Genomic DNA, 15081 nt, shown 5'->3' with positions numbered 1-15081 from the left:
AATGTCTGTAGGAAATAAAGAAATGTAGACATTACCAATTTCTGTTCTTCTGTTAATCGCTTTTCTATGCATTCCTTGGAGATTTTCAATGCCTCTTTTAGCTTAGTAGGAATCTAATACAGAATGGGGAATAAAATTATAGCACAAAATGTGATAAAGCACAACTTCACTGAACAAAACTCAACGTTCATCTGATGACATTTCTCATCTAAAGCCCCAAGATGTGACACTATTCCTTTAGTGAAGCAGAAGACTCTAGATGCACGTTTTTCTACTCCAAATCCAGCTACAGATCAGCAGGGACAAAGAAACACCAAACCCTGAAAGGGATACTCTAAAGGCAAGGACAGATAACTACTCTGAGACTCCAGTCACATCCCCAAACTTCTATGAGGCTGCCAACACAAGACAGAGGGCACAAATCCTCCAGGAGAAGCACCCTGGGGCAGCTCCCCAGTGGGACCAGATGTGGCCCCTGAAATGCCCCAGTGCTGGAGCTGGCAGCAAGGTGGGCTCAGGCAGCAAAACTGCCTTGCACAGGTGCTTGCACAGGTGCTTGCAAGGTGTTTCCTCTCTGCAAGGGACTGCAGGGCTCAGAGCTCTGCTCAGAGCATCACCATCAGTCACACAAATGGGCTCCAGTCCAGCAGCTGCCCTTGAACACCCCTGGTCATATCCTGCTCCCCTCCAAGGGGTGGCACAACGGGGACAGTGTGGGGACAGTGTGGCAAAGGAAGCCAAACACTGATGGCAACAGCCATAGAGGCAAATCAAGCCAGCTCTCCTCAACCCCCTCTGTCAATTAATATGTAGCTATCCACATCCTGGCACTCCCACAAACATCAGCAAATCAGTGTTCAACTCTACCTTAAACTGTGGTTTCTCAGAGTTTGTTAGCAGGACGTCACTGAATAATCTGTGAGTTGATAAAAAAAAAGTTAAAAAGAGGAATATTATTCCCAAGAGACAGGCAAAACCAGAACAAGAATACTATTGGTACTGCTCACTTAAACCCCTCTTTCTCCATTTGCTTCTCTGTCCTCAACCCTTGGCTACAGATTTTTATGTACTGCTTCTTATTTTCTAAGCACTGCTGTAAGATTAGCAGCACTCAACCCTCAGAATGTAGCCACTACTTACGGCTGAGAAAAATGGTTTGTGAGAGAGATTTTGAAAGTGGATAGAACAGGTACAGTTATCCAAGGCAGAGAAAGGTTCCTCCCAAAAGAGAATACCTTTTCCTTAAAAATATATGGATTCTTTATTAAAAAAAAATCCAGGAACTTTATTTTAAATTTTACCTAAACAAAATAATTGCTCTTTTTAAAAACGTCTCTTAGTACAACTCTTCTCTTAGAATTAACAAGGAACATGTGAAAGATCAAGTGAACTTAACATTTAAAAATATCTTGCCTGTCCTCTACAAAAGGCAACTAAAGCAAATATTGTAATATTTTTGCTCTCCCCTCTATGGTATCAGCAGGAATACAATAAACGATTAATCCTTTTCCATCCAAAACAAAAACACTAGAGGGCAATAGTAGTCTGAAAATAAACTGGTTAGTCCATTTCAAGATACTTTGTCCTGGAGAACATACTAGAAATCTGTCACAGAGAGACCTCAATGCTGGCTCCAAGATAAATATTTCTGAGTTGCTGTTCACTATGGAAAATTATCACGGGCTCATAGTACAGTAAATGAATTCACATCTAGAATCAAGTTAATTCAGGAGAATGAAAAATTCAGAAATAAAGCAGATTTTAAAATACTTCAGAAATCCATGAAAGTTCATCCTTGTTTACAGGACTTTCTGATCCTTTCAGATTACATGTTCTTATGGTTATAATAAATATATATTTAAATTATATTAATTGCTTTAAATTACATTAATTGCATTGCATATCTATGTAGAAGACTTTTGTAAAGAGTATTGGTATGAAGGGAATGTAGGTTAATATCTTACATATCAAATGCAGCTGGGCATAGATTGTTTATTCAACATCTTTAAACACTTGTATATTTCTGTATTCAGAGTTTTCCTACAGTATTTCTACCTTGCTTAAATTGTTCTCTCTCCCTCACACCTTAAAAAGCAGAGGAGGGGAGGAGAAGATGGAATTGAAAGCTGCAATGACTCCTCCCAGCCAGGAAATCTGAACCTCAGAGCAGGCTCTAGATGCTCTGCAATCTGTGCTGTGAGAGCAGACCCAGATTTAGGTATGGACAATCTGCCATTGAGAAGGCCCCAGCTACAGCACCTCACATGAAGAAATAATATAATAACCTCCCACCAGAACTGTGGTTCCATGCTCAGCATGCTGGTGACATGTCCCAGCATGGGGACAGCAATGTCCCTGGAATGCTGTGCCCTAACTGGGGCAGGGTGGCACTGCAGACAGGTGTGGTCCCCACTCAGTGGCACACTGGCAGTGCTCCCTTTGTGCATCCTGGCCTTGCCCCCTGCCTGCCCTCACCCCTTCACTGCATACTACACTTTTCCTCTAAGGAAATTCATTCGTCTACGCTTCAGAGAATCCCTAAGCTAGCCCTGCAAGAAACCAGACAGAACTTCCATTCTACATTTCAGACCCAGAGCAGGTCTAAATGTCACTGCTGAGCAAAGCAAGGGATGTATTTTGCCAGTCCTAAGTGAACTGATAGCAGAACCTTCTGAAGCAGATCTGAAGGGAACATGCAAAAAGACTCCTTATTCTAAACCCTTTAGATCAATCTGTACATGATCTCAATCATGCTTGCATTACTTTAGTGGCTGGATTAATTCAAACCATGCTAAATAAAGTGCATATGTAACAGCTCCAACACACTGAGAGACAAAGAAACGTTAAACACACATATTAACAAGGGATGGGTTCTACAAAGCCTACCAAGCTTCACCTGGACACATCCTCAGAACAAGAAGCAAACCTTTCTAAAGAGGAACAAGAGCAGAAAGTTTCTTCCTCCTAAAATAATTAAAAACATTGCTATGAGTGTAAAACAAGTCAAACAGGACTTACGGCATCTGTAAGAGCCGGGAGACAGTTGGCATCCCATTCTTCAGAGCTTCACAAGTCAGAATGGACTCCAACACTGACACTACCAAAGAAAGAACAAGAATGAACACATTTTTGCACAGCAGGATAGCCAATTAATTAGAATGAATGTTTGGCATTGCAGTGTGATGCTCCCCTAAGTATTGCATCAACCAAGCAGTGATGAAGCTCTGTGGCATGTGGTTTTTATTATAGCATTACTATTACACACAGAAACTTTTCAAGAATGTTAAACATGAGGCAAGGGAATCCAGGCATATCATTACTTGCTAAACACTGCTTCATCACTCAGCTAAAAAAGTTTTACTCATGCACTACATATATTTGATGAAGAACACATTTTCTATTTGACCAAACTGCTAATTCTTTCTGGTCATATGGTGCAAAGATCTCAGGCTGCTATTTCACAGCACTTCAGCTTAGGTAGACTCTAAGAGTGCACCCAGGCAGCTGTGACTGAGATGCTCTGCACTGCATACTAACCAACAAACACTGATGGAGCAGGGGGGAAGCTCTCCACTGGAATGGTGTCTGGAGGTCTCCCATAGGTCATTTCATACAGTAAGTGTCCAAAGCAATGAACATCAACACCCTCTAAAGTCTGTGGGGGAACAAAAAATAAAACCACAACTTGTTAGTTTTTCACAACTAGTTAACCCAGTGATCTTGCCAGTGAAGATAGAAAAGAGGAACAAGAGGAACCATTAAGGCAGTTCCTAACCACAACCATTTCCCTGCATAACTGTAGCTCAGATGAAATCTTCATGCTGCAAGCTACAGCTGCCTCTGTTGTCTTTCTGTACAAGATGGTACAAATGGGAGAGCAGTGTAGTCATGTTCTGCAAAAATGTGTGAAGCAGTAAACTCTTCACAAAGCAGTTTAGAGATCTACACACCAACAGAAGTCCCAACCAAGCACACTTTCCCAGCTAAGTCAAACAGCAAAGAATGAGATTCATAAAATGACCAGCTGTCACTTTACAGGGAAGTAGATAAAAAGATGGGGGAAAATGCACACCAAACAAACCTAGGAGAGTCTCTTTTGCTCCTCCTTAGGTTTGTGCAAGCTGTACATACATGCTCAGCTCCCAGACAGCATATTTCCAAGATTTCTGAACCATGTTTAAGCAGAAGAGGCTCCTCTTACAGTTAGTGCTTTGATGGCACTAACAGATTTGGACTAACCATGAACCTGTGATCATTTCCTTGACAACACAGTAGAACTAGTTTAGCAAGGTCAGCAAGCAGCTCTCTCGTGATGCTGCACAGAATTTATTACAATGAGAGCCTAAAGGCAGAGAATGATGTTGCTGCAACAGGGCAAATTTGTTTTCATATTTTTGCAGTAAGATAAATACTTTACTTTGCAAGCCTGCAGTCAAACAGACACCCCTCAAAAAAATAAAAATAACCTCTGAATAGCTGGAATCTGCAAACATCTGATCAATTTTCAGTCCTCACCAAAGACAAGGCTGATTACTACTCCCAGCTAAGCACAATACTACACTCATTGTACAAACATACAAGTGAAACTGCAGTAGACAATATGCAAATTCCTATGAAATACAGACCAGGGTGAAAAGAGATCTTAAAACAATTGCATTTTACCTCTATTTATGCTGGGACTGTTGTCATAAAAACAGTCACCTGCACTCCCCCTCTACCTGCTTACCTTTGGCCCCAGCCTCACTCCAGTGTGCTGCAACAGAGCTGCTGTGCAGCCAGACAGTGATTTGGAGGAAGCAGAAAAGCAATTTGATGGAGCAAAGCTCAGATTAAACAAAAGGGGCTTGAGAGAGGTTTGTTCATTCTAGGCAGTTCTCTGCAAACAAAGGTTGAGAATAAAGATTTGCATAAGAGTCAGGTGAATTCCTTGTCTGAACCTTACATTAATTTTCCGAAACTGGGAAAAGTATGATCGATAAAATGATGGGAGTCCCAACAAGGAATTTTCTAAATCCAGTAACTTGCAGGTATCCCCATCCAGCATCACATTGGCAGAGTGAAGATGGCCATAAGGAAATCCTTTCTCATGGAGGAATTTTAATACCTGAAAAAAATTGAATAGAGAAGCACTATCACAAGATGGTCTGATGATCTCAAGATTGTAAGATCATCAATTTAAATGCTCCAATACTAAAGCAGACACATAATTAATGAGGCCCCCATTTGGAATGCTCACTCAACTTGATCTTCTATCTACATCCTCTTTGGCTGACTATTCATTCCCATTTCACTGGTAGCACTTTTCACAAAACAAATATTTGATGCTGATCCTCAAAGCAGGCTTATGGACACCTCCCAAAGAGATCTGGAAACTAAAATTTAAAATTCTACTGAATATGATAGTTTAAGTTAAAAAAAATTAAAAACACACTAACAACCATGAATTTATGGCACATGTTCTGCAGGCTATGAGTTACTTTCCCTTTTTACACAAGGAACAGACTATATTATCACCTCTCTTCCATTTAAACTCCACACATACTAACTGCATTTTTTTGGGGGGTCATAAATGGTCTCACACAAATATATCTAAATTCAACTCAGCAGCAGATATCTATTTACATTTAGCTTTGAAGACTGCTGCTGATATAAAGCTTGTGTACTCAAAAGTTTGTCCACTTTCTGTAGTTAGACCAGTTGGATTCCAAAATAATAAATCAAAAAAGCTGATAAAGAAAAAAAAAATTACCTCTAATATTTGCCTTCCATATGTTTTTATTTGCTGAAGTTCAAGACCTTGAATTTTTTTAGGATTGCAATACTTCTTCAGGAATGGGTCTTTTGGCTTTGCCTTTAAAAGAAAAACACAAATCAAGTATCATGCCCAGAAAAGTCATTATTTGTCTTAGTTTGCTTAGCAATTGATGGCAAACACTTTTATAAAAAACATGTATGGTCATTCCAGCATATGCTGTGCCATTTGACTTGGGGGTAGGGGGAAGATGTTACCTTATAAATAAGGTCCTTTAGTGTCCCTTTTTCACTGAATGGTCTAATAACCAGCGCTGAAGACTCGTTGGCAGTGGCAAAAGTGATTTTGTAAATATAGGGATGCTACCAAAAGAAGAAACTGAAGGTAAATTTTATATGATGGATTTTTTTAATAATCTGTGTTCAATTCACAAGTAAGAAAAGATCAGTCTGAATTGTATATTTAAAGTGGTAAATTGGATTCTGTCAGTGGCATGGAATAACTCAAGTTATTCAGTCTTAACTGGAGTAAATGCAAAGAAGCTTTGCAAAGACATTACTCCATTAACATATAAATTAAAACCAAAATATTTCAGGCAGTCTTTCACATGCTTAACATCCTTAAAAAGAGACTCCAGAGACTCCTTTTGTAGTCAAATGCCAGTTTTTTCAGGCAGAGACGTCTACTGGATTTATAATGTGGCATTTCACAAGAGCTTAAATTGCACACCCTCCACTGCAGCTCTACTAAGGTGCTCCTGTCTTGAGTCCAAAGAACTGAAAAAATAATGATACTCATTCCACTGCCTCATCCACTGCTGCCTGAGAATATCCCAGCCCATGGATTTGCAATTACACCTAAACAGCACTGTCCTAACAGCCTGAAGGTGTTGAGGAGATTAAATAAAAGCTCATGATCTCACAGCACTGCACAAGAAGAAAAAAATCCAATCAACCACAACACTGAATCTCCTTTAATAATCCTGCAGGATTATTACTTGTGCTGAGAACATGTTACCTCATAGTACATGGGAAATGTAATTAAAAGGTTTGCAAACCTTTAATGAAAGCAGCTCTAAAATTACAAACTATGCCAACTAGGCTACATGTGCTTTTCCAAGATCAGTCCTTGACACACACTTTCGTGCTAGCACAATTTAAAAATCTTCAGTACTCACACAACAGGAAGAAAGAAGTTTCACAGCATACTGTAAGTCTCTGTCAGACAAGTATTTATCAGGGCCAAGATCAGCCTGGAAGTAAACAGGAAAACAATGGCATCAGAATACATGCTGCATTCCATACAGAAAATGTGATCAATGTTCTACCCTAGCAAATTAAGACACATGTTTGAAGGCATATTTTGAAGAGCAAGCAAGAAAATTACACACAGAAAATGAAATCTGAGGAGGCTGAATAAGGCCATACAAACATCCTGACCATAAATAAGTATTACTGCCTTCTTCCTCCCACAGACCTGACATGCATTACTACCACTGCATGAACTTTGCCAACCCTAAATTGGGGGACTGTGTACATTAGGAACTGATAAGGCACCTTCTTCCTCTGCAGCCAGAAAAACTTCCCTCCTCCCACAGGCTTCAGCGACCTCTGCTCTCCAGTGAAGTCTCACAAACAGCTGTGCTCATACAGCTCAGGGCAACACATTTCAGCACAGGAGCAAAAGCAGCTCTCATTAGGGGAGCAATTCATGCCCCCCTCACCTATTAGTCTGTCAGCACAACTAAAGATCTGAGTAGGAAAACCCATGACTTTAAAAAGGTTCATCTCATTATTTTCAGTAAGCACATTTATATTATGGGCAACAACTGCACCATCACAAGAAAAGAATCCTGAGGTGCAGGTTTGGGAACAAATGACCAGTCACAGAAACTTCCAAACTGGATTTGCCACCAGAGGAAAGAAATACAAGAAATTCCACACCACACAGCATCTACCTAAGGGCTTCCAAAGCTCTCTCAAAGCCTGAGCTCTTCAAACTCTCTCCCCATCACTCACACATGGTAGTCAAAATAAAACTTTGAGTGCAATTGAGAAAGACTTCAGTATGAAATTAAAGCATAGATACCCAGCTCAACACTAGACGTTCCTTTGGTTGATTCTTAATTTTCATTAAGAAATATTTCTTACGTATTCGCCAACCTACAAAAATAAGTAAAGAAAAAAGTCAGCAGGGGCTTTAATTAAACACTGCTAAATCACACAGCTTACAGGCAGGACAAGGTATGTAAGCAAAGAACAGTACTGGAATCTTATGACAATTCTCATAGTTGAGGAAAAAATTGAGACGTTTTCATGCACACATGCCCTTCTTACCTATATCTTTTAATGGTTCAACTACTTCCCACTTTGGCTCTGATCGGAAGAACATTGAAACATGCTGTAAGGCAATTTCTGGAAAGAAAAAAAAGGAGACAAAGAGGAAGAAAAAGAAGAAAAAAAAATGTAAATGGTTTTAAGACACTACATAATGTCATTATCCACATACGAGGTAAGGTCCAATGCCAGAAGGAAGCCTTCAGGAATTCAGACTAAAAGTCAGCAAAATCAATTCAAAAGGAAATCAGATAAAAACACAGTTAAAGGGCATTTGCATTTTTAACCTGCTAACTCAAATCCAGAGAGAAAACAGAGAAAGCACTTCTTGGAAAACTTAGCTTACCAATCTCCATTCTATCTGTACTGGATCTACATTTCCAAGTCTAAATCACAGCTCAGATTTCCCACACTAGGTGCACACAACATTACAACATCAAATGTTTCTGCTACATCTGTAAAAGGGCTTTTATCTCTTTGACATCCATCTATGTTGCTATTACTAAGTGTAGTTTATGTAAACTAATTAGTTCTGTTTCACTATAGGTTATTGTGCCCTTTTCTGTGCAGGCAGAGGTATTTGGCCAGCTATCATGAATCTTTATACATTTTGGGGGCAAGGGGGAGGACACCCATCTGGTTAGTGAATTCTCCCACAGCTGGGAACACAACTGGTTTATTCATGAAGTGACTTGAGGGGAAATCTCAATGAGAAGTGGGGGGGGGGGGGGAAAGGGAATCATGCCAAGGGAATCATGGCATAGAAATACAGCAAAAAGGTAAGGATGCACTGATCTCTCTGCATTGTATCTTCTTTCTTTAGAAATATGCTAGAAAAAAAGTGTAACAAGCATCATCTCTCTGCTCCAGTATTTAGGAAACCACAAACTGATGGTGTCTCTAAAGACCATAGGCAATGACATGTGTCACCAGCTTCCCAGCAACTTGCAGGAAAAACAATCTTGATGAAAGTGCTCAAAATTAACACAGAAATCACTACGCCTCTTTGAGAATTTAAACTGCTTGCTCAGCATTAGACAGACAAACTGCATCCTTAAAGAGTCACTAATAATTTACAACTCCTGCACAGCTTATCATATTGGGAAATGTTCTTTGCACTTTGAAGCTGAAGACACAAGAATGTTACATAAAGGGAGGAAAAAAAGACAAGTGAAAAGGAAGCAGTGAGTTCCTGCTTCAGTAGGCTCTGCTTCTAAGAAAACAAGCTTTGCATTTTGCAAAGAGTTGGTTTGCCTATGAACTAAATTTGTGGAGTGGGTTTCATCACTAAGAGGAAGCTTTTTCAGTCTGCAAGACAAATATTTATTGATATCTAATGCCTGAAGCTGAAGTAAGACAAATTCAAAGCATAAACAGTTAGTAATGAAGAAACTGATCACTGGATATCATTTTAAGGAATGCAGTGACTTTCCAGTATCTGTGGGAAGAGGGAATCTGGCTTAGTTTAGCCTTGAAAAAGTACTCAACCTAGCTCAAACAATTAGTTCTAAATTAGCTCACACCCCAAAGCAAGGACAGGAGCTAGACAAGATAACCACAATTCTTGAAAGGTTCTGTGTTCAGAAAGTGGGCTGTTTTAACAGAACACTAAGCTAACAAACTTAACTCCACCTTAGATTCTGACAGGAAAATTATTTCCCGAGAGCAATTATTTTCGTTTATTACGAATTATGAAAGTAGATGTCACTCTGACCAACCCCCCCTCCTCCAAGTTCTGCTTACACAGATCTTGACCCTCTTCACTCCTCTGTGAAATAATTCAAATATTTATATTTGGCAATCCCAGCAGGATCCATGCACAGAGCTGGAAAAGCATTATCATAAATAATCACATGCACAGGAGGATAATTTTGAAGATTGTTCCCCCCATGTTTCAGTGTAGATCCTGGCCAGTGTTCACAGAAGATACACAGCACATGCTGAAGTCAAAGTGAAGCAGTTTTTTATTTTCTACTTACCAGTGTAATTTACAGAATAGCTGTTTGGGTCCAAGAATTTCTTTACCAGTTCACAGTTGGACAGTATGTGATGGGTAGTAATGACATCCAGGTAGGCCTGGAGTCCCTTCTGTCTCTCAGCAATGAATTCACGCTCCATATTTCCAATCAACTTTTTTGGAGGAAGAGGTAGACTTAGAGTTGAGATCTTAAAAAGAGAGGAAAAATTACTAACCTTGCTTGCAAAATGCCTCAAGGATATAAAACTAGCAACCCAGAAAGCAAAAGTTTCCCAGCAGCAAGCTAACTACTGGATAACTCTCCTTGTACTGTGTATGTACAAGCTTTTCTCTTTTTCCTAAGCACCATTATCAGAGTCAGATGACAGCTCACATCCCACTGTGAAGAGATTAGTAAGTGGAACAACACTGAAAATACAAGGAGACAAATTTTTGCTAGTGAGTCATACATTTAAGATCACTACCCGAAACTTTCAGACACTAAATACCTATAATTTTCAGCCAGGTTCTTTCCATGATGTGCTTCTGCCACAGCACAAAAACAATTCACACCTGACCATTTTTTCTGGGTAAGATTAATGCTTTCTTATTTCATCATGTGCAGATTAGTAATTTTCATCTGCCTCTATGTATTTGTAGGTAATGTTAAACCCTGTTAGTATTTTTAATATGTAATTTCAGATACTGTGCATATTTCCATTTTATCTTCTGAATTTGTTCCTGTACATTTTTTAAACATCTATACATCTTTCAACCCAGAAATAGCTGCAATCTACCAAGGGATGTACACTAATTGTATTATACTGACACGAGAGATCCAAAACTTGATGGGGGGAAAAAAAAAATCCGAGAAATCCTTCAAAATAGAACAATGAAAAAAATTCAAAGCTTTGTGTAAATGAGATCAAAGAGATCATCTTTAGTGTTTAAATCCAACTACGTCATGTGAATTGCCAGAACACATTTTTCCTGTCATTAACACATCGTTGTCCTGCAGATCAAAGCACCTGCCTTGGGTAAGCTGAATCTCCATGGGAGTTATCTGTAAGAATTACATGTTGCAGGAATCAATTACACCTGATGCAATAACCTCATTTCTAAAGCAAACAGGTCGCCAGGGAGAAGACTGGGACTTTTGGTGTTTGAACAATTTTCATTTTAACTAGTGGGAAAAGTAACGGATTAGTTCAACAAACTGGGGCAGAAGGAGCATCCCCCTTCCTTTCTACCTCCTCCATTTGAACACAGGAGTTGTCCTCTGCTAACTTTAGCACTTCTTGTTTTCTGACTTCAAATTATGGACTGAAAAAGAACCATAACTATGTCTGAATTACAGAAGCTATTAATAAAAACCAGGGGAAAAAATCAAAAGCAACCATATATCACTTACAGCCAATAATTCACCAAATTAGTTTTAGCACTAGAGGCAAACAGAACTCTCTTTTGGCAGACCACTCTTTTTGATTAAAAACTGAGCTTCTAAACAGGAGCTGAGTCCTTTTCTAGAATACTCACTTAAAAAGCATGCCAAATCATCACCTTTACCTTATTGAGCTGACAGCTAGTTACCATCAGAGAGAAACTGACTCTAATTCACAGGGTTTCCAACCACTACTATTTGTTTTAAAACTTATAAATCAGACTTCTACTATTTTTCAACAGAAAGCAACATTCAGGCCCAGGTTTTTGCAGCTATCTGCCAAAACACACAGCACAGCACAGCAAGAACACCTCACTGAGGGCCTGACCTTGCAAAGACCTCACATGCTTTCAGACACTGCTTCTCAGTGGCTCCAGCTCACCACTGGAGCCAGGATGGGCTTTGCCACTGAAGAACCTGGGAATTAACATTCTTATCTTCAAACCACAGCCTGCTCAGGAATGTCTGTTCAAAAGCTGCAATAAAATGCTTCACAAAAGCCAGATATCTTGCTGTGAATTCCAGTACTTCCAGTACCAGCACTTCACTTGACAAAACAGAAGAATGATCTCCACTGATCTCTGTCAAATACTTAAAGAGGAAAAATGCAGAAATGACTGGAAGAAGCTTTTCAATCTGGTACAACTGAGAGTTCAGGGAACCTGTCTTGAAACTTTCTGATACAAATCAGGGTCACATATAAACACTTCAATTTTTTCCAAGGTATTTGGCAGGACTGCATTCCCTAGCCTAGACAATTTTTTAATTATCAATCCTTACTATAGGTAGTACCAGATTAAGAAAAGAAAATTCACATTCCAACTCAACTGCAGCTGTGCTCAAACACATCCACAAAAACACAGAGAGGTCAAATATGCCACAAGAACTTGGAGACCTTGGGCTTTACACCCAAAAGAAGCTTCAGCAGTTCTTCCAGCAGATCTTTAGCTTTGAAGGAAAAAGATTAGGGCTTGGAATCTTCTTATTTGTTTAGAGTTTTGTTTGTTTACCCTAATTTCAATATACACAAGATGAGAGCTTAAAGAGTTTTAAAATGTGTCACAGGACCTGAATATTGTCATGGAATATTGTTGCTTAGAGTTTTGGATGAAAACATCTGAGAAGTGTGTTGTCTTAATTGATGAGGAAAGTTCAGCTTCAGCATTGCAAAGAGTAATTTATAAAAAACTCTGAGACAGCAGGAGAAAAGAGAAAGAAAAAAGAGAAAAGAGCCACTGGAGAGATCAACTGCTAAAGCACATGCCCTGCTAATTGAGCCACCCTCTCATAGCCTCCCATTAAAGTTAGAGGTACATTTTGATAATTCTTTCTAATGTTTTCCAGTCATCCAAGTCATGCAAGCAGCTGACATTTTTGTCCTGGATCTTAGTTTCTCTTGTTTCAAATCTGCCCTTTGTTCCACTCTGCAAAGTTGCTGTCAGATAATTTCCTGGACCCTCCATTTTTATCATTCACTTTTATTTCAAATAAAAAGGCTTTTCCTTTCTAAACTCCATCATACATAACCTATTAACCTTCATTTAATAGATTTTCCACACAGACCTAACTTTGCAGTACCTGTCATTTCTGGATTTTAAATCTTAAAAGGTCCATTGCCTTCTCTGCTAAAGCTGCCTCATTTGAAAGGTAAATGAGAAGGCAACAAAGCCTTTTCATGCCTTAACACATTCTGTTCCCCCGTGGTTAAGAGCAGCTTGTTATAGGTGGCTGCAAAGTGAACTCTTCGTTCTTTTTAAAAACTTTCACAAATTTTTTTCTCTGTGATCTCTATCAAAACTATGGTTAGACCACGATGACCCCAGGGTACTCTGATGACTAGTACCATCTCAACTCCTTGTGTTCCCATGGGTGTTTGTCTAATTTTAGATCTTGGATGTCTCTGGGGCAGGAGACACCTCTGTATTACATTTATTCAGCACATCACAGAGAAGGTTTCTAGGTCATGATAAAAGTTCCTACTTAAATGCTACTGCACATTTAACAGAGTAATTCCACAAGGCATCTGTTGAATTGTGACTGATTTGCCCCCATCCACCTGCAGCAGAGGAAGCAGTTGCAGTGGGCTCTCTGAGCACACAAATCAACACCTTGCAGGGTTTTGCTCCTCGAGGTTCATCAAGCAGATAGTTGATTTGATTTGGGGAGGAGGGAGGAAGTGGAAGCAGTATTAAGCTCTTGAATTCATGAAACACTTAACAAGGGAAAAATTTTGAAGTCACAAAAATCTATCCTCAAATCGTGTTGCTCACTTTTTATTCTGTTTGCCCAGTATGGAAATCTCAAGAGTTTGCCTCCTGTAGATGTTAATCACTGCTGCTTCCCCCCTGTTCCCAAACACACTCACACTTCTGCTTTTTCCCACACAAACTAAAAAGAAATAATTGTCCTAAAAAGCAGGAGAAAACACACAGTAAGTCCAGTGTCTGACCAAGGAACACTCCTCAGTGTCACAGAAAACCATCACATGAGAAGCAGCATCTGGTAGTCTTTTAAACGAATATAAATAATGAGACACATAGCACTTCAATGCTGAATTTCTAAGGTTGGTATGTCCCTTGGCTTTCTCCAAATCAAAGGAGGAACAAATAAAAACACATAAAACCGGAACAAGTCACAGGACTGAAGGGAAAGATTCAGTAGCTGCCAAATTTCTCCATTTCAATATAAATTGATCCTGTTGATGCTAAAATTCAAATTTTACCAGAGAAAACTTAAGGGTGAATAAGTACATATTCATGTTACATTTGAAGTCACAGTTCCTCTTCACAGTTGGGCGAATTCTTTTATTTTTTCACCACAATATACAAAAATACCACAATTCTGAACATATTCTTCTAATGACATTTTTTATTCATATATGAAGAGTGAAAATTACCTGCAGGCTGTTATTCAGCAAGTCAAAGTCGCTATACCGCCTCACAATCTGTAAAATACAATACACAGTTCAGGAAACAAATTACTTTTTCCATTGGCATTTTACTCCTCAAAATCCCACCAGAGAAAATTAATTCCCATTTACAATCATCTTCTTTTGCAATGTTTGTACAAATGCCTAACTGCTGGATTTATGTCACATTGCCAGAGAGCAAAAAAGAGTTTTTAATCACAACCTGATCAGACAGAAAATGCATTTCTAAAAATTATCTTAAAACAGTACTTGTGAGCAAAGTTGTCTGCAAACAAGACATTTTTGCCATATTAGATGTAAAAACTTTTTAGCACTGAGAAAGGCAAACTAGAATTTGAGATTTTAAAATTATGGTTGTACCAACACACAGTAGAAACACATGACAGGCATTTCTCCTGGAATATTCAGAATAGCAGCAGACAACATGCCTTCTGTAGCTGGCAGCAATACTGTTTTTCTCTTAGTTTTGACCAAAAGAATTCAAGCACTTCATGTTCTCAATTCCAAATCAACATTTCTCTTTCCAGCTCAACTTTTAAAAACTAAGAATAGGCAATTTTCAAACTTTTCCTAAAAAAGAATCCTAGTTATATGAACTACAACTTAAGAAATTACCTGCCAACTGTTTTCTGTTGAAACTCCTCTCTGGACACGGATTATGTATTC

General features: G+C 39.0%; 1 protein-coding gene across 7 annotated transcripts in view; it reads right to left on the bottom strand.

The window, feature by feature from the left end:
- The window catches only part of PXK (PX domain containing serine/threonine kinase like), a 25181-nt gene extending 10100 nt beyond the window's left edge, over positions 1-15081 (bottom strand). For all 7 annotated transcript variants that reach the window (XM_039734400.1, XM_039695267.1, XM_039695268.1 and 4 more), the window contains exons 1-13: positions 15031-15081; positions 14383-14430; positions 10068-10254; positions 8089-8166; positions 7841-7914; positions 6930-7004; positions 6010-6114; positions 5750-5851; positions 4943-5104; positions 3538-3655; positions 3019-3097; positions 868-916; positions 36-113 (exon numbers count right to left, since the gene is read on the bottom strand). In XM_039734400.1, the coding sequence (XP_039590334.1) occupies positions 36-113; positions 868-916; positions 3019-3097; positions 3538-3655; positions 4943-5104; positions 5750-5851; positions 6010-6114; positions 6930-7004; positions 7841-7914; positions 8089-8166; positions 10068-10206 (1059 nt within the window). In that variant the 5' untranslated portion in view covers positions 10207-10254; positions 14383-14430; positions 15031-15081. The remainder of the gene's footprint in view (positions 1-35; positions 114-867; positions 917-3018; positions 3098-3537; positions 3656-4942; positions 5105-5749; positions 5852-6009; positions 6115-6929; positions 7005-7840; positions 7915-8088; positions 8167-10067; positions 10255-14382; positions 14431-15030) is intronic.

Source organism: Passer montanus, unplaced genomic scaffold (assembly GCF_014805655.1).
Source record: "Passer montanus isolate IOZ18808 unplaced genomic scaffold, ASM1480565v1 scaffold9, whole genome shotgun sequence".
NCBI classification, from domain to species: Eukaryota; Metazoa; Chordata; class Aves; order Passeriformes; family Passeridae; genus Passer; species Passer montanus.
This window is presented reverse-complemented; position numbering and strand designations above follow the sequence as displayed.